General features: G+C 36.3%; 1 protein-coding gene across 3 annotated transcripts in view; it reads right to left on the bottom strand.

Moving 5' to 3' along the window:
• GABRB2 (gamma-aminobutyric acid type A receptor subunit beta2) overlaps positions 1–19,348 on the bottom strand; it is a gene marked incomplete at both ends in the record, with an annotated part of 109,843 nt that overhangs the window by 15,662 nt on the left and 74,833 nt on the right. For 2 of the 3 annotated variants that reach the window (XM_081317071.1, XM_081317070.1), the window contains 3 exons: positions 5,747–5,991; positions 10,927–11,079; positions 15,780–15,917. In XM_081317071.1, the coding sequence (XP_081173197.1) occupies positions 5,747–5,991; positions 10,927–11,079; positions 15,780–15,917 (536 nt within the window). Of the gene's footprint in view, positions 1–61; positions 173–5,746; positions 5,992–10,926; positions 11,080–15,779; positions 15,918–19,348 lie in introns of all 3 variants that reach the window. The other variant, XM_081317069.1, reaches the window with a different exon arrangement.

Consider the following 19,348-nt stretch of genomic DNA (forward strand, 5'->3'; position numbering starts at 1 on the left):
CCAACATAAGATGTCTTGGACAGTTAATACAATCAAATGGATCAAAAACTGGCTATCTAACCGTTTTAAGAGGGTAATCGTAAGTGGCAGTCCATCTAGTTGGGGAGAGATTTCCAGTGGGATCCAGGGATCGCAATTCGGTCCCATTTTGTTTTATATCTTTATAAAAGATCTGGAAGACAAAGTAGAGAATACGCTAAATAAATTTTTTAGATTTGACTACTTAGGGAATGGTGAGCAAAACTAGAACTAACAGTAGTGTAAATCATTTAATTCTATATGTCTCTGAAATTGGATGATAGATTTTACATTCCATTATTTCTAAACATAGAGACAGAAGAAGGTAACAGAACATAAGAAGCTTAACAGAAGGAAAAAGAAGGCGACTTTGCTACATAGATATGTTCCCTCCATCAAATATCTTTATGCTAATAGTACAGATCACATGACAAAATAGAAGAGGCTACACAATCTCACATGAAGCTTGATTATAGGTACTAAATATATAAATAACTTGGGAAAAATGAAAACAAAGAACAGGAGAGTCAAGCACAGGAGATTCAAAGCCAAATGTGGAGGAATAAGTTCCATTAAAGCCAATGGTAAAACATGCTGAAATATTGAAGTGGCAATTCTTAACATAAAAAACCCTCTCTGAGAAATACTCAGTATAATAGTCTTCAGACTATGTTTCCAAGTTATTTCAGTGCAGGGTTAGCGAAGAAAAATGGCATACTTAGAACAAAACAAAATGGAAATTCATAAAAAAAATGGAAGGAGATTTTCCACATGAAGACACTGAAAATTCAAAGTGTAAATTATAATTTAATTCAGCAGATCAATGCATGCATTTATTTGGTAAATTTATCTTGTTTTCAGAACTGAATTAAGAGGAGAGTTTTAATTGAAACAAACACAAAAACTGCATACTATTACACTGAAATTGTACAACATATAAGAGCAGAATGTGAGGTAAAATAAAACTCTGCTGTACTTGCCATCATTTACTATGTTGTATTATTGATTTTATAGTAATTTATTTGATTGTTGTGAGACATCCAGAATTATTTTAATTTTATTTGGCATTCTTGGACTGTTTCCCAGTATTTCCCTTTTCTCGATATAGTTCTTTTAATATCAACAGATTTGATATCACTAATTTTAAAAGAGAATTTCTTGTTAGAAATCCATCATGTGTTCAAGACTCCAAGATTACTTTGCCATTCTTACATTTTAGGACTGAAAACAAAGTTTGTTAAATTGTGTGATTCTGCTCCTTAAATGTCATGAATTAACAAATGTTCCCTTTGTGCAAGTCAATGCTTAATATGCTTAGGGACCACCAAGAATTTCACAATTCAACCCTGAGCTACAGATATTGCCTTCTATTGAAAGATCTGCTAGTTTTAGGAGTTCCTGATAGGTGCTAGATGTATGCCCATGCACACTGCGAAACACTTTTTCCGCTGTAAAACTGAAATACTACATAGCCCTTCTACTAATCTTCAACCACTAGGCTACTTCAGTTTATTAGATCTTTGCTTATGTCATACATCTTAGCAGACACTTCAGTAACATATATGCTGTTTTTAATGGTTTTCCTTTCATTCAAATGGTAGCATTCTCCCAACTGTCCAATCAAAAGAAAATAAAACAAAGGAAACTGTATTCTATACAGAGCACCACCATGTTGATGGAATGGAGACCAGCTCTCGAGATTAAGTTTGAAAATATCTTTCCTTTGGTAAAAGTCTGCTGCAATCACCATATAGTGTTGATGTTCTCAGTGTTTGCACATTCAGCTGAAAATTCTGGTTTGGATGTTTAAACTTGGGGTATTGTAGATACCAGATATGGCCAATGTATGAATACCAAGTCAATTAGGTTGCCTTAGAAGACTTTTGTGGCTTGCTGAGATGAGATTTTCCTCCAAAGTAATTTTAAAGAAGTTTAAATTATTGTAAGACTGAGACTTTCAGAACTACTGAGCAGTTTGGAAAAGCATGGATCTTCTGAAAGCTTTTCCTTTGTTGAGATTTTGTTACACCACTGCATACCTGGATGGGGTGATGAGATTGGGGGCAGTAATGGAATGACTAAAATTTAGGGCTGTGCATGATCTGGAAATGCATCAGATCTCATGTGAGATCAGATACTAAATCCCCCAAAATGCTACTTTTTAAGAGTCTCATTAATCTCTACAAAGGAAGATTTTGGAAGATATTTGCAAATCAAAATATTTACCATTTACCATTTACCACTGTTAAACATCCCTAGAACACATATTTACTTATCAAGTAAAACTTCTGAATCTACCTTTGTGAAATTTGACATGACATGATAGGTAATGTGAAGGATAACAATAGCCACCTCAACAACAGAGGCATCTCAGTCTCCAGTGCCATGGGAGTCCCAGGCCTGATAACATAACCTGTCTTTGAGGGCCTTTTGGACTGTCAAAATGTATGAACATAATCTAATTTTGAGATGACGGATATTTCTTAAGGCAGGTGCCATTTAGAGAAGGCACATTTTCTAGGAACCACCAAAGGTAGGTTCCAAGTTGATGGGACCCACAACGTGCCCTCTCCCCTAGATATAATGGGGATGAGCTAATAAGAGTGGGGAGAGGCGGTCCCTCAGATATATACTTTCTTTTGATACTTCTTTTAATAGAAGTATTACTAGTTGTGATATTGAATAATAATTGTACAGCCTCAGTAATTATCTTTTTATTCATAAATCATTTTTCTAAAAAATATAACTTTGTTTTAGGTAAAATAAAAAGATTATAAGAAAACTAAATAATAATAATAAAATAAGCACAGACTACTGCTTATATATTTTTTAAAACAAGAAAATGAATATCTATCTACATTTGTAGACCTCTATATGCTGTATCATTGTTAAACAAAATTAAAATTGTATTTTAGCTAATTTAGAAAATGTTCTACAAGTAGTCCTCAACTTATGATCAAACATAGTTACAATGGCCTCAGAAAGGATGCTTTATGGACTTTAAAGCACTTTTAAAGCACTGCTGTAAAATGTCACACTGCCCCTCTGTAGTCATGTGACTACATTTCAAGTGCTTAACAGTTGGCTTGCATTTATGACCAGTTGCAGCATCCTACGGTTACATGACTGTGATTTGCGATCACAGGTGGAGAGAATTAAACGATCTGTTTAATGCCATGTGATTTGCATAACGACTGCCATGAAAATGGTTGAAAAATCAAGTCTAATCACATGAGTTACTGATGAGCAACTTATGGCTGAAATTTTGGTGTCAGTTATGATTGTAAGTCGAGGACTGACTGTATTCCATAAAATCCCAAGCATAAATCTAATAGAAATAAGACCTGATGTAAATGGAACACTGCAATTAATTTTTTAAAAGATGCATTCATTTTTAAGTTTGTAAAGGAGCCAAGTTCCCAAATAAAAGAATGTTATTCTTTTAAAGTTAGGCAGTTTTCATTCCGTTCTTTTTATACTTCCTTCTTCATTGTTTTATTTCAGAATTTACATACTATTTTTCCACCCTGAGACCCTCACATTATATTGTTTTGTAAGAATGTTGTATAGAAGGCATCTCTGGGTAATTTCTCAACTTAGTGGCTTACATATTGCAGAACACTATTTTTGCCCTTTCTGCTGCATAACTCCTCTTTTCCAACTTCCACTGAGAAAAATAATGACCAAGCCAGCCACAATTTTAAAATGTTAATTAGGGCAGAAGACTATTGTCTCTCCAGCAATTGCCCCCCCCACTTGCTGTAAAACACTAGACAAAAAAACACACAACTATAACTCAAACTCATTTGCGAGAACATATGGCACTCTGAACATCCATAGTAATAAAAAATTAGATGTGAACTGTAATTAGGATTTTAATTTTTATGTGTATTTTTGGGAGTCTGACTCACTGGAAGAAATAGAATTTTCCTCAGAGTTAATATTTGTAGCATATGCTGAATATTGTGGAAAATATTTTTCAGTAGGTTCAGTATTGTTACTGAAATACATGAAATGAGCTAGATATCCAAAGAGATACAGATATAGATCTATCCATAAGTTATTTAAAGTTGCATTAATTTCAGTTTAATTCAATTTAAGGGTACCAACTTAAATCAGATCAACAGATCATCCCAAACTCCATGAAACTTAGCTTTTTAAGTAAACATGATTATGTTGTGTAGTATATCTTAATTAATGTAATTTATCAATGTTTTCTATTTTCTTTTCTTGTGAAATGCCACTAATGAAAGCAATATATCACCTATACTGAAAATTGATGAATAGCAGCATATCTTTCTCTTCCCTGCCTCTCTATACTGCATAATTTATTTTAATAAAACTATAGAAGCTAGATAAGGCTAGCCAGCTATTATGCAGATTACCTTGGTCTGCTTGCAACTTATAAATAAAATGATCACAGCACTACTATTATAATACTGGGGCTGGGGAAAAAAGGAATTTAAAAATATCTGGAATTATACAATCTTCAGTTATATTTCTGATCTCCTTTCCTTAATTTTCATGCAAATATACTGATAAACAGTTTGGATTTAAAACATTGTTTATAAATTCTAGTTTTATATACACACAATTTTACAAAAATGTATATTATCTGGATTTATTCTTTACTTCAGTGGAACTAGATTTTCACTGATATCTTTGTTGTAAAAATATATTGTTAACATGCTAGCCTGTAAAATAAATAAATGAAAACACACACACACACACACACGCATGCAAACATTGTTTGTTTTTCTCATAAGATTTCATGCAGCTCTTTAGCAGTTTTAGCCATCATTTTGGATTGTAAAAGTCCTTAAACATCACCCTGAAATATGATAAAAAATTGAATGTGCAATGTATATAGATCTTGCAAATCAACCTTGAGAAAAAAAGTTCCATTAAAATGACAATGTAGGCTCCTAATGCATTAAAAGATGATTTTTCGAGATGATTACTTATTTTGTCATCAGAATAAAGACACTTTCTTACAATACTACTTTTTTGCCTAACATAATGGAACTCTTGAACATTTCTGATTCAGAGTACTAACTAGAATCTTGTGAATTGAATGGTTCCATTAAGAAGCAAAACTATCAGGAGCACTTCCAAGAAATAAATTTATTCTTATTATAAATTGCTTATGTGTGTATGTGTGTGTGTGTATCTTATTTACCTACTGCAAATGGTTTTTTATGTTACTTTTGCTATTGGTTATTATCTGTACTGTGTCTCTATCTTGTAAACCACCTAAAGAACAATGTAATTAGATAACATAAAAACGGTAAACAATTTAAAATCTATATATATTCATATGCAAAAGTTGAGCACATCAGAAGTGTGAAAAAAGGGAAAAAAACAATTCTAACTAAATTGTTTGCCTTGCTTTAAAAAAAAAGAATAAACTTCAGCATGTCTTATTCATTTTAATGCTTTGAAATGGGCTTATTTGACCTCTCTGTAATGAAAAGCTGTAGATCAGTTTTCATTTATATTTTCATTAGACTAGATAATTCTCCAGCTGTAAATAAGGGTAAATTTTCATTGCATTGGAGCTTCTGATCATCTGGAAAACCCTATCTTAAAAGCCAAGCCGTTACTCTCTTATTCCTATGTGACTTGTTTGGCAGAGGGTATCGTTTCTGAAAGGCCTGTTAGGAAGAAATGAATTATCTAATACTGCAACTGGGAGAGGGTACTCTATAAACTTCCCATTTCAATTTACCTTATTGACATCCATTCGTAATTTCTCATTGTTAGCACTGGCAGCTTTCTCTGCTGCTTTCTTCTGGCGCTGTGGTCCCCGGCCAAAAAAGATGTAGTTCACCAAGGCATATTCCAGGAGAGCCATGAACACAAAGACAAAGCAGCCCATCAGATACATGTCGATGGCTTTCACATAGGGAATTTTGGGTAGTGTTTCTCGTAGATGGGTATTAATGGTTGTCATCGTCAGCACCGTGGTAATCCCTGTAAAAATCACAAAACTCCAATTTAGTATGCATTTATGTTTCCTCTGTTTTTCTGTGTGTATGCATGCATGTGTGTGTGTGTTCTTCTTGTCAATGCGCAAAGGTCATTGTGGTATAGGGTGCAATATGGGGTACATCTAGAAAATGAGAGAGGGGTAAAAAGAAAGTACATCCCTACATTTTATTACTGCTTTCCTTGCTGTTGGTTTTATTCTGGCGGTGCTGAGAAAATTTTGAGTATTATTAATTATGCAAACCAACATCAAGGAAATGCAGTAAAAATTTTGGTTTAGTGGTTCAGTTACAATGAATGAATTTACTGCCATTTAATAGACTAATGGTTGGTAAACTTAGGGTGTGTCAATTAAATTGAAGTTTTACTGCAAATGACAGCATTTATATCAATTATGCACACAAATGATGCAAATTTGGGTTTAATTGACTTCTGTTAAAGTGCAAGGAAATTTTCCTCTCCTGATGATTTGTTAAACAGAGATGTTACCACAAGCAGGATGGAAGCGGATGTTTTTCTACTCCATGTTCTTTATAGTTAAGATGTTTTTATGTGTTGCTTTCTGATTTGAAACATTTGGTTTGGTTGTCAGAAAAAAATATCTTGCTTAGAGTTCAGGAGCTTGAAATGGAGCTCATGGATTCTTACATTGAGGGAACAGTCAACAGTACATTTAACACATATTACATTATAATAATATTTCTTCTTATAAGCTATTTAAACATACACAATTGGTGGATTTGTATCTTTGATGCACTGGAAAATGCATAACAAAAGCCAATTCTAATTAAAATTAAAGGGTTCATTACAAAATAAACTGACAAATTTACATATAGTACTTTCTAACTACAAAACTGCAACATATATTAAAGCTGTGTAAGAAATCAGAACTTTCTTTAAAAAGTTTTGTTGGAAAGAGTTCACTCTAATGTCTGATTTGTGTGCAGAGATATGACTGCAATGGTTAGATTAGGATCTGGGAAATACAACTCAGGACAAAGCACAGTGTTGATTTCAGGAAGTTTGCTATCTCTTAAAATATTATGAACTGAAATTGAAGGATGAGTACTGTGTGCACCATCTCATGATCTTGAAATAGAAATGGAATCAATAAATAACAAATATTTTTATTTATTTTTTAATTTTTAAATGGTACCTTAACCCCAAAGAACCTCAAGGTTACATATTAAGTATAGTAAAATACTCTAAAATTGAAATGCAGATCAAGTGAAACAAAAAACAAATAATATTAAATACAATTAGATTTAAAATATCTGGGCAAATAAGTAGCTGAAAAAAAATAAAAAATCCCTATAAAACAAAACTTCGTCTATTCTGATCTGAGATACAGTATAATCTAGCTACATTTTTATGTCTCTAGAAAATAGTAGAGAGCATTAAATCTATGAACAGAGGAAAAAGTCCTAGGTCAGACAATTATTTATTTACTGGTAAAGGTAAAAGGTAAAGGTTCCCCCGCACATGCGTGCTACTCATTTCCGACTCTAGGGTCCGGTGCTCATCTCCGTTTCAAAGCCGAAGAGCCAGCGCTTATCCGAGGACGTCTCCATGGTCATGTGGCCGGCATGACTAGATGTCAAAGGCGCACAGAACGCTGTTACCTTCCCAACGTAGTGGTCCCTATTTTTCTACTTGCATTTTTACATGCTTTCGAACTGCTAGGTTGGCAGAAGCTGGGACGAGTAACAGGCACTCACTCTGTTATGCGGCACTCAGGATTCAACCCGCCAAATTGCCGACCTTCTGATTGACAAGCTCAGCATCCTAACCCACTGAGGCACCGCGTCCCTTATTTACTGGTATAAGATATAAATTCCCAACTCATCCCTATGGGTGGTATGTGTTTTCCTCAATCTCAGATCTTCTACTAGAGACCAACCCAACAATTAGTTTCAGATATTTATTTATTTATTATTGGGACTTATATGCCGCCCTATCTCCCGAAGGACTCAGGGCGGCTAACAACAATAACATATAATAAATACAGAAGTTAAGATAAAATTAAAATTAAAGGCCTCTGTACAATAAATTAAAATTAAAATTGAAATAAATTAAAAATTAGAGTTAAAAATTAAAAACATAATTAAAATCCCTGTCAGTCCTGGTCAGCCAGGTGGAAAAGGAGTGTTTTGAGGCCACGGCGAAAGGACTGGAGATCTTGGGTCATCCAAAGCTCATGGGGGAGCTGGTTCCACAGGGCTGGCGCTCCCACAGAGAAGGCCCTCCCCCTGGGGGTCGCCAGCCGACATTGTCTAGCTGACGGTACCCTGAGGAGGCCTTCTCTGTGTGAGCGTACTGGGCGATGGGAATTTGTTCCTGGCAGCAGATGGTCCTGCAAGTATCCCGGTCCTAAGCCATGTAGGGCTTTAAAGGTAAGTACCAGCATCTTAAATCTCACCCGGAGGGCAACTGGTAACCAATGCAGCTCACGCAGGAGGGGTGTAATATGGGAGTATCGGGGTGCTCCCATCACTACCCGTGCAGCCGCATTCTGCACCAGCTGAAGCCTCCGGGTGGTCTTTAAGGGCAGCCCCATGTAGAGAGCATTGCAGTAATCTATACGGGAGGTAACGAGTGCATGGGTGACTGTGCGTAGGGCATCTCAGTCCAGAAAGGGCCGTAACTGGCGTACCAGACGAATCTGGGCAAATGCCCCCTTAGCCACAACTCCAATATGATCTTCAAAACTGAGTCGTGAATCCAGGAGGACGCCCAGATTGCGTGCTCTATCAACGGGAGGTAACATCTCTCCTCCTATAACCAAGGATGGAACCTCTTGGACTAAATGAGATGCCGGTACGTAAAGCCACTCAGTCTTGGCCGGGTTGAGCCGGAGCCTGTTCTTTCCCATCCAAATCTGTACCACTTCCAGGCAACGGGACATCACATCGAGGGCATCACTGGGTTGGTTCGGGGTGGAGATGAAAAGCTGGGTATCATCAGCATATTGATGATACCTCACCCCGAAGCCACGGATGATCTCTCCCAGCAGTTTCATATAGATGTTGAACAGGAGAGGCGAGAGTACCGACCCCTGAGGCACCCCACAACTAAGGGGCCTAGGGGTTGACCTCTGCCCCCCTGCCAACACCGTCTGCGAACGGCCTGAGAGGTAGGAGGAGAACCACCGCAGAACGGTGCCTCCCACTCCCAACCCCTCAAGACGACGCAGCAAGATACCGTGGTCGATGGTATCAAAAGCCGCTGAGAGGTCTAATAGGACCAGGACAGAGGAATAACCCCTATCTCGGGCCCGCCAGAGATCATTCACCAGCGCGACCAATGCCGTCTCCGTGCTATACCCGGGCCTGAAACCCGATTGGTACGGATCCAGATACTCAGTTTCCTCCAGAACCAAAGGGAGCTGCCGTGCCACCACGCTCTCAACGACCTTCGCAAGAAAGCGAAGGTTGGAGACAGGACGGAAGTTATTTAAAATAGCTGGGTCCAATGCAGGTTTCTTAAGGAGGGGCCTTACCACCGCCTCTTTCAAGATATTATGGACAATGCATCCTGCAGTCTATATTAAATATAGTTGCCCTCAGTCCTGACCGATTCAAAATAACAGGAAGAATCTGTGAGTTTCCTTGCCTGTGTAACAAGTTGTTATTCATAGGTAACAAACCTGAAATTGCAGCAGGACAATAATACATAACTGTATAACTCCTGGCAACTACTTTTTATAGCATTATTTTGGGCAAATTTCCTAACTTGTAGAATTTGAAACTAGCTAATTTGAAATTAGCAGAAGACAACTTAATCCTACTAGGTAAAGCAGGGGTCTTCAAACTTGGCCCTTTTATGACTTGTGGACTTCAACTCCCAGAATTCCTCAGCCAGTGTGCCTGGCTGAGGAATTCTGGGAGTTGAAGTCCACAAGTCATAAAAGGGCCAGGTTTGAAGACTCCCAAGGTAGAGTATTGTCTTATGCTCATCTGATAATTAAAGTAAGAGAAGGACAATTGAATCTTATAATATTCTTGGGTAAGAAATTCTAGAAACTGCCTTCTATTGAATCAGAATCCACCTTCTATTGAAACAGCATATAGGTCTAATTCAGTATTATTTATCCTGATGAGCACCAGCACCTCAGGGTTTTAGGTGGGTGGGAAGGAATATTTATTATATCTGCAACTCAAATTATCTTTAACTCTCACACCATTCACAGCAGTTTTAAGGTGAGGAGAGGCTGCCTTCAGATATATAGCAAATAGACAAGACACACAAAGGTTGAGGGATGGAAGGAAAAGGAAGGGCAGATAGACCAATTCTTTAAGGAGGTATTTTATGTCCAATTCAAACCTGCTGATTTTGCTTGGCAATTGGTGGTTTCTCTAACAATAATTCTTGTTCTTTTGTCCCATAGCTGGCAGTTGAATTTGAATAGGAGTTTTTCCCAGCCTTATTAATGGCATTAGTCAGGTACTGAATCTAGACCTTTTTATCTGAAAGTGATGTTTCCCTCCCTGAAATATGCAAATTTCCTTTGCAATTTAAGTGGTAAAATCACATGAGGAATCCGATAATTTTTTTTCACATTATCAGTAACATAAAGCGATACTGTAAAAGTCATTCGGTGATCAGGATTAGAACAAAAAGTTTAATTTTGTTTAAACATGTTTAATTTTTCAGCTGAAATATAATTAGTCAAACATGGAATCTTAGACTGGAGTGGCAATGAGACTACGTAATAATGCTGCATCACACCAGAACATATTTCATATAGTCCAGATGAGTTCACATTTCAGTTAACTTAACTACTTTAGATAACATGGAACGAATTACTTAAGTACAAATGCCGGCCAATAGAAAATGTTCCACTCATACAATCATGCGATCTAAATATATATGTTTGTATAGGTAACATTCATTGTGAAGAAATTAAAAAAAAATACCTACCTAAAGCCACCCTTGCAGCTGATGCATCATAATTAATCCAGAAAGATACCCAAGACAGAATAGTAATCAGAATGGAAGGCATATAAGTCTGCAGAATGAAATAGCCAATGTTTCTCTTAAGTTTAAAACTTAGGGACAACCTGGGATAGGAACCTAGAACAAAAACAAAAAAAAGTTTTCAAATACTGTTTAAGAACAAGTATCATATAAACAGACAATTCCAGACTATTATGGCTATTAAGATGAAAATTCCATTAACTTAACAAAGGAACAAAGAACTTACACATCTTAACTTATACCCAAAGAAAGTTTTCAAAAGGCAATGAACAGATACAGCGGATTTGCATCTTGAGTGTGTGTCAGTACACTGCCAGCTTATCCAAATGGGTGAGATATGGCAACAGTATATAGTCATAGCTTTCATAGAACACTTTTCAGTAATATAGAAAAAGTGAAGACTACTATCTGTGTTACCTGTAGCATTACTTATTTGATCACATGTGTAATAATCAACACCCAGTTTTATCCCAGCATGCTTATGTTCTTTTTACAGGCTAAGATCCTTAATCTAGAACTACCTTGGTAACTGAAAGCCTTGACTGTCCAAAGCCAAGAAGTGTATCAGAGGTCAATCTCTATGGGTTCATCTGTTGATGACTATAAAATATGGAAAATAATGACTTGAAATGTGAAGGAAGTGAATGGGAAAGAGCTTGAATTTACAAATGAAAGGAAGAAAAATTTAAGTTGTATATTTGTAAAACTAAAAGAATGTGGAAGGATTAGAAAATCTGAAAGAAATGGTGCCATGCCATAGACTAGATTAGATGCATACATGTGGTAAAGTGAAGGTGTGGGCTTAATTATGAATAAAAAGTTAGAATATATATGTTAGAAAATATTTTGACATCCAAATTGTTACAAAATGTTTATGAGGAATAGGAATCCATAGATTGGTGATACTGCAGTGAATAATTATAATGGAAGAAGGAGGATGATCACTGAAATTTAATTAAATTTAATGAAAGTTTGATAGAACTGATGAATGGTACTGGTGGTACTTACTCAATGGGGGAAAGACTATTTTTTGGTAAATTTATTGAGAAAAAAAATGGACATTTAAAGAAGAAAGAATCTTTCATGCAAGTAGAATGACTGCAGGAAAAGAAAATACAAGTCCTGTTGGAAATTAAATTAAATTTCCTAACAGAATGGATATGAGGTAGAAGTGATGAAAATGGATATGGGCGCTACTTGGAACAGACTAAAAAGAATTATGTTGCCTAATGGCATAGAAATGTGTGTGGAGATATGCTAATGAGAAAAGTTATGCTAAAAAGAAGAATGACTGGTAAAATGATGAAATGCTGTAAATGAAAAAAAAAGTAAGATTGTTACTAAAATGAAAACAACACAAAGAAATTGAGGAGCTGCCACAAAGAAGAGGGGGTCAAATTATTCACCAAAGCACCAGAGGGAAGGACAAGAAACAATGATTGGAAACTGATCAAAGAGAGAAGCAACCTGGGATTAAGGAGAAACTTCCTGACAGTGAGGACAGTTAACCACTGGAACAGCTTGCCTCCAGAAATCATGGGCACTCCATCACTGGAGATTTTTAAGAAGAGACTAGACAGTCACTTGTCTGGGATGCTACAGGTTCTCCTGCTTGAGCAGGGGGCTGGACTAGAAGACCTAAAAGGTCCCTTCCAGCTCTATTCTATTCTAAATTATATAATATCTGCATAGAGAAAAAAAGAAATTTATAAGAAACATAAAGACTAAAAGAGGCAGAGAAAATACAGATAATAACGGAGATGGCCAGGTTGAACCCAAGGGGGGGGGGTCAAACTCATCATCTCCTACAGGTAAATTTTGACGAACAAAATTGTGTGTGTGGGGGGATGATTCTTTTTCTTTGGTGGGTCAGTGAAAAAGGCTACATAAGATAAGTAAATATCAGAGTGAATAGAATCAAAAATTAAAGTAATGAAATTACTTGAGATAAAACTATGATGATGGAAACTTATACAGAAAGGTAATTGCAGCTGAGTACAGAACTGAAAATGCTTTCACAAGGCTTAAGGTTTAAATAATGTAACTAAAAATTATTAAAATACAAATGTGGTTAGTTTACTGAGTGGTTATGACTTCTTTAACATAAATGTGAAGATTATGTATATGCCTGACAATTGTAAAAAAAACACACCCTCTTGCTGCTCCTATATAACGGTGCTCTAGTGGTCCAGTGGTTAGAATGAAATACTGCAGGTTAACTATGCCCACAGTCTGGAGTTTGATCATGATGGGTTGAAAGTTGACTCAGACTGCCATTCTTCCAAGGTTGGTAAAATAAGGACCCAGATTACTGGGAGCAATATATTGCCATTGTAAACTGCCCAGAGAGTGCTGTATAAGTCTCAGTGCTATTGCTATTACTATTTCTACACTAATGTAAAAATTGAAAATGAATACAAAAAAATATAGGGTGCTTTGTGTAACAAGGGCATTTGGGGATAGGTTTAATAGTTTTCTAATCAAAAGAGTACAAAAACTAAAATCAAACCTTTGAAAGAATAATGTGTTTGTATGCTGGGCAATGAGTTTTCAGATCTCTTCAACAATCACACACACATACACATGCACACACGTATATGTATATCTTATATGTATATGTATATCTTTTAACTCTTTCCTCTGGCTCTGCCAGTCCTTCTCCTACAAAACTGAAGTTTATTTTATACTACACAACCTATGATTGGCTGGGTTATCCTTTCAGAGATATTTCCTTATTTAAACAGAGAAACAGAATGATCCTGGCTGAGCAAAAAAGCAGCAGGAGTAGGAATGACTTCTAACTTCCTGCTGGCTTCTCCATTGATTTTCCTCATGGGAAGGTTGCAGGGAGGGTGGGAAGCATGTGAAATCTCCCTCCCTTCCACCCTTCCAATGGATGTACACTTCTGTATGCAGGTGATGCCATGTCATTGGTTGTAACCCCCAATGATTTGCAGCAAGTATAATTTAGAGTGTATAAAACAACAAGGAATACAGTTCTGAAAACGAAGTCAAAAATCTAGGGCTGTTGAATGAATGTAGACAGAAAACGAAAGAGAATAAAGGACAAAAAAATACACTGAGATGGTTTGATCACATAAAAGAGTGAATGACAATCTATTTGCAGAACAGATCCAGTATATGAAGCAAAAGTGAATGGTTAAGAGAAAAGGGAAGATGAAGGAAGTTGTGGCTGTATGAAGCTAGGGGAGACCTTAAAAATGTGAAATTTGAAGAGACAATAAATGAATCAGAATATGGACATAGTGGAAATCAGGACATTTTGCCAGGATGGGAAAATATGGAAAGATATTATGAAAACTATGCATAAATCAGATTTATTTACTTTCTTATTCTTAACTCATGGCTTTAATTTCTTTGGTTTATTATTTTAATTCTCTTTCTGCACTTCACTTAACAGTACTTAACTTGAAAGGGAGTAGCATGATGCATTTGTCTATGTCACATACAAATATGCATGCAAACACACAAGCACACACTGCTAGCACATGAATAACATGTGCAACAGCCATGGTTCAACACAGGTGCAGGAACGATATGGCAGAAATATGTCATGTTCACATCCCTATGTGCTCTGGAGTATTTTTCAGTATCAAATCTAAAGCACTGCACAGTTATAATTAATAGATTCTGCATAGTCATATGAAAAAGTAAAGAAATCTGTAGGAAAACGTAGAAAGGCATGGCAAGTGAAAACATCTTGAAGTATCTCATAAATTGTCTGGATCTAAACTTTCTTCAAGAGTTCAACTCAGGTCTCAAATGGAGATTCTAATCCTGCCACTTCCAAAGATTTGTGCTCTGTTTTAAGAACAAACCAAAGCTGTATTCTACAGATTTGCAATATATAAAAAATAATAATTATGATTTGGTTTGATTGGCAATCTGGAAAGGTATTTCTCAACCAAATATTACATAAAGTAATTTCTTGCTCTGCCAAGGACTGCTTGCCAAAATAAAAAAAAATAACCCAACTCAACTAGATTTAGATGTTTGAATAATAGAATAGAGGGCAGCTAATGACTACTCTATAGGGAGCCATTAAAGATTGGAAAGAGATAGTATATTTTTCAATAATGAAAATGACTGGATAAAGTTGATGGTTTTTTTTACTTAGCTTTGAGAGGAGAGTACCTCCAGAAGACAGAAAATAATTTCTTAGCTTTGGTTGTTAACTGTTCTTTAGAAAGTGCTGAATAAGGCATATAAAGTTATCTAATTTCAAGAAACTCTTCACAACTCTAAGAGATGTGAACCAAGCATAATTCACAACATTTTAAAGCAACTGCATCTTTTGTCTCAGCTGCATGGTTGCTGTATATAGCTGCTGCATTGTCCCGGAAAAAGACACAGTTGCTTTAAAGAGTTGCCAACAAATACTAGATCCTTGCCCTGGCACATCTTTATATAACTATTGAATAACTTCAAGATTTATTATTTACACAAGCCAACCCTATTAATGTTTACTCAGAAATAAATCTGTTGTATTCAGTAAAATTAATCCCTGGGTAAACTTGCAGAGAATTGCAACTTCAATCTGCTTACCACCTCATAGTTATATTCAGAGAACAACTGCTATTGTTCATATTGGATAGAAGTGATGGAAGTTTCAATCTATAACTATTGGATGTAATGCAACAATCCACTAAATTAACCTGTTGAAAGTTTATTGAAAGCCCAAATTATTTTGTAAACTATACCATTGTGTGATATTAAAACAGTTTAAACAGTTTTATATTGGAGAAGCATTCTCTTTCTCAAATTTCCTCACAAACCTGTTGAGAAAACAACTTTCCTGGTGATAAGTTTGTAATCCACTATAGAGAACTGTGGCAGTTCAATCTTTGTCACTCCTGTAACCGCATTATCACCCCCGCGCCAGTAAAATTCAATATCATCAGTTGTGTAGCCATCTGTTTAAAAAAGAAAAATAACAATGAGCAAAGATTTAGGATATACTTCTTTCACATTACTATAACTGTAATAAGAATAATGTGAACATTTTATTTGGAACCTTGTAAATATTTACAAAACAAAACCCTGTATTGCACATATCCTACATATTTTTCAGTCATGTTTAATTTAAATATCAGGCAACTGTAAGGTAGAATCCAATTAGAAATATAAATCAGAAGCAAGCTGGTAGAAACAAGGAAGCATGCCTCCTCTGTTGTGGCAGGAAAGATCCATAAATCCTTGCCTTGCGATAACTATCTACTCTCAGGACTGGTTTTTTTTTTCTTGAGGTATGAGAGCCAGGGATCCTATTTTACAAAGCACAAAGTAGGCTCCCTGTATGATGGCATCCTGTATCTCAAGGATTTCTTAGTTCAAGTCAGTATATATCAAAGGTAAAGAACCATAAGGAGGAAAAACACCAGCTGAGGCCTTGAATGGTTGAATAGGCAGTATTATTACTGAGCCCTGGCGTGCAGTAGTTAGAATGCAATATTGCAGGCTGACTCTGCCCACAGCCCAGAGTTTGATCCTGATGGGCTCTAGATTGACTCAGTCTTTCATCCTTCTGAGGTCAGTAAAATGAATACCCAGGTTGTTGGGGGCAATATACTGCTAAGTTTGTAAGCCACCCTGAGTCTTCGGAGAAGGGCGGGATATAAATGGAATTAAAATAAAAAAATAAAAAAATATGACTATGTAAACCATCCACAGAGTGCTGTAAAGCACTATAGGGCAGTATATATATAGGGCAGTATATAGTCTAAGTGCTATTGCTATTGCTATGCCCAGGTACTGATTAATCAGCAGCTATTTCCTTAAATTGTCCCCCACTCAGCCTTAAAGCACATTCATATTTTGCCTTATTCTTTTTACTGGGAATGCAGTTTTTCCACATCATCTTTTGCAGCTTTTATTGTCTTTTCACTTGCTTTATCATTCATTCATTAGGAACATAGAGCTGAGAATATGAATACAAAAATGAGTTAAAATTCTGAACTAAATAAATACCTAGACTCAAATACCAATTTACCATCTGTAATGATTATCTAGAAAGTGGGCCAATCTGCCTGAGAAAAAAAAAAGAAGACAAGATAAAAGAAAAGCTAATGTGATGAGGAGCAGCCTGGGAATGCAAAGTGGAGTGGTTGAAAGCAACCACCACTAGCTGCATATTGCTAAATGAGTATTTTGTACTAGGCCACGTCCACTGGGGTAACTCTTTTATGAGGGTACCTGTACTTTATGGCTTAATCTCCTTTTTATTTTTTGTTTGGCAAATTATTACAGTTTGAAAAACCAAGGCCATGTTGCCCCTCATGTTGCTGTGGCAACATGGGATAGTGCTTTAGGTCAGCTAGCCATGAATGCTTGTCATCCTTCCCCAAACTGATACATTAGTTTCTAGCCAGAATGAATATTGGTAATGTTGTTTGGTGGATGATAGGAAGGCACCACATTGGCAGGAAGATCATACTTTTAAATTTAGGATTACATTTTCAATCAGAACAAATTTTCCCCTCAAAAAAGTTAGGAAGAATCTCATAAAACAACTATGGATGTTGAGAAATGTTTATGACAGGTCTGCGGCACTGAAAATGAGATATTTCCTTTAGCTTTTCCATTAATGAGAACTGACATTTACCTCTTGAAGTCTTTTTTCTTCCCAGAATGTGCCACATTCTTATTACTGCTTTAGATATGATCATTACTAGGGATAATACAATACTTCACTCAATTAGACCAAGTTATCCCTATGCTTTACTGCATTTGATTCTTCTGGTGAATGAAAGGACTTCAGCTTCTGAAAAGGAGGTTCTCTCTCATACACTTTGGTTGGTACACCATCAAAAATACAGTGAATAAGCTGAGAACATGGTAAGTGACAATCAAGATTTTGTGAACATCTAATGCATTATGGCAAGAGAATATCATTCTCTAGTTAGGAAACACACAGGAGATATGAGTCATGCATTCAGCAGCTGTCAGCCCCAAAGGAAAGTGTTTAAATTGAAGTATTTAATTACACAAACATATTATTTAATCTCCCATAAATTCTAAAATAATCTTAAAAAGTAATAATAAGCACACATGATTCTTAAGATCTGTGTTATGTAGGTAAACAAAGCAACAAAAACAGAGCATTATGTTCTGTATCAATAGCTGTTTAGCAGTAATTTTATGCTATTGAACTAGCTTTAATTCTCTCTTAACTATTATTGGCTTAATTCTATACTGAAGATTCTTTAGTTCAGTTTTTTATATTTAATGATTGTTTTCAATCTTGATCATATGTTAGTCTTTGGACATTTTTTAAAAATATTGAAATAGTTATTTAATGAAGAAGTGGTTCTTCAAGTGGTTCTTTATCATCTTTGGATTTTGTTTCTGATGAATTCTTTAACCTGGATTGACCTTGATTTAGACTCTTGCTCTTCCAGGCACAAATCTGCCTTAGTCCGCAATCTCCAAACACACAGATAGAACTAAGATCGCTTTTAAAAGTTAATATATAAATGAATATGTGCATGTATTTAAAAATTCTGTGGCTGTCCACCTTATATAGCACAACCTCCGGCAGCTCACAAAAAAGCAATGAAAACATAACAAACAATCAACCATTATCAGAAACTTCTGGTATCTCTGCCTCTTACATAAGGGTGATAGACAAAGCCAGCTTCATCCAGTCCATTCTCCTAAAGTGGAAAAAACAAAGGTACCCACTGGTCCAATTCTTATTTTGGTTGACAGTAGCCATGACGGAATCCATACCTATAAGCCCTGGGATCTCTATTAAAGATCTAGTGTCAGCCTATCCAAGTGTCTAATCCCAGGAAGAAGATAGCGGAAACTGCCAAGATGGTTGCTGCATCATATGGGTGGCCAGGCAGCAGCCACAGGAGACCTGCTGGTTCTCCCACAACACTCCTGCTTTGTTTCTTCTCTTACTGCCATCACCTACCTAGGCATAAGTGTCCTCTGTTCCACTAAGGACTCCAGTTCTCATGATTTAGCCACTGCCACCTTGCCATGCCAAGCCAGCTCAATTAGAGGCCATTTTGTCTCTACTGCTGTCCATAAAATGGGTGAAAACAGAACCATTGCTCTCCGGCCATTCTTCTAGGAAGCCACTGGAAGAGGTGCTCTTGGGCTGGGTTGTTTTCTTGCAGACATTTCATTACCCAAGCTAGGTAATATCATCAGCACCATCATCAGCACAACATCAGCAACCAAGCTCAGAAAGCACTCTGAGCTACAAATGTTCTTCTTTATTGGAAGCCACTGGATTTCAGGTGCTGTTTGTCAGCTGAGCTACAAGCAGCTGATGCTGAACTCCAATAACCCTCGATTGTGCTCTGCTTCCTGAAATAAAAAGCCTCAACCTGCT

This window comes from Vipera berus (assembly GCF_964194415.1).
Source record: "Vipera berus genome assembly, chromosome: 2".
Lineage (NCBI taxonomy): Eukaryota > Metazoa > Chordata > Lepidosauria > Squamata > Viperidae > Vipera > Vipera berus.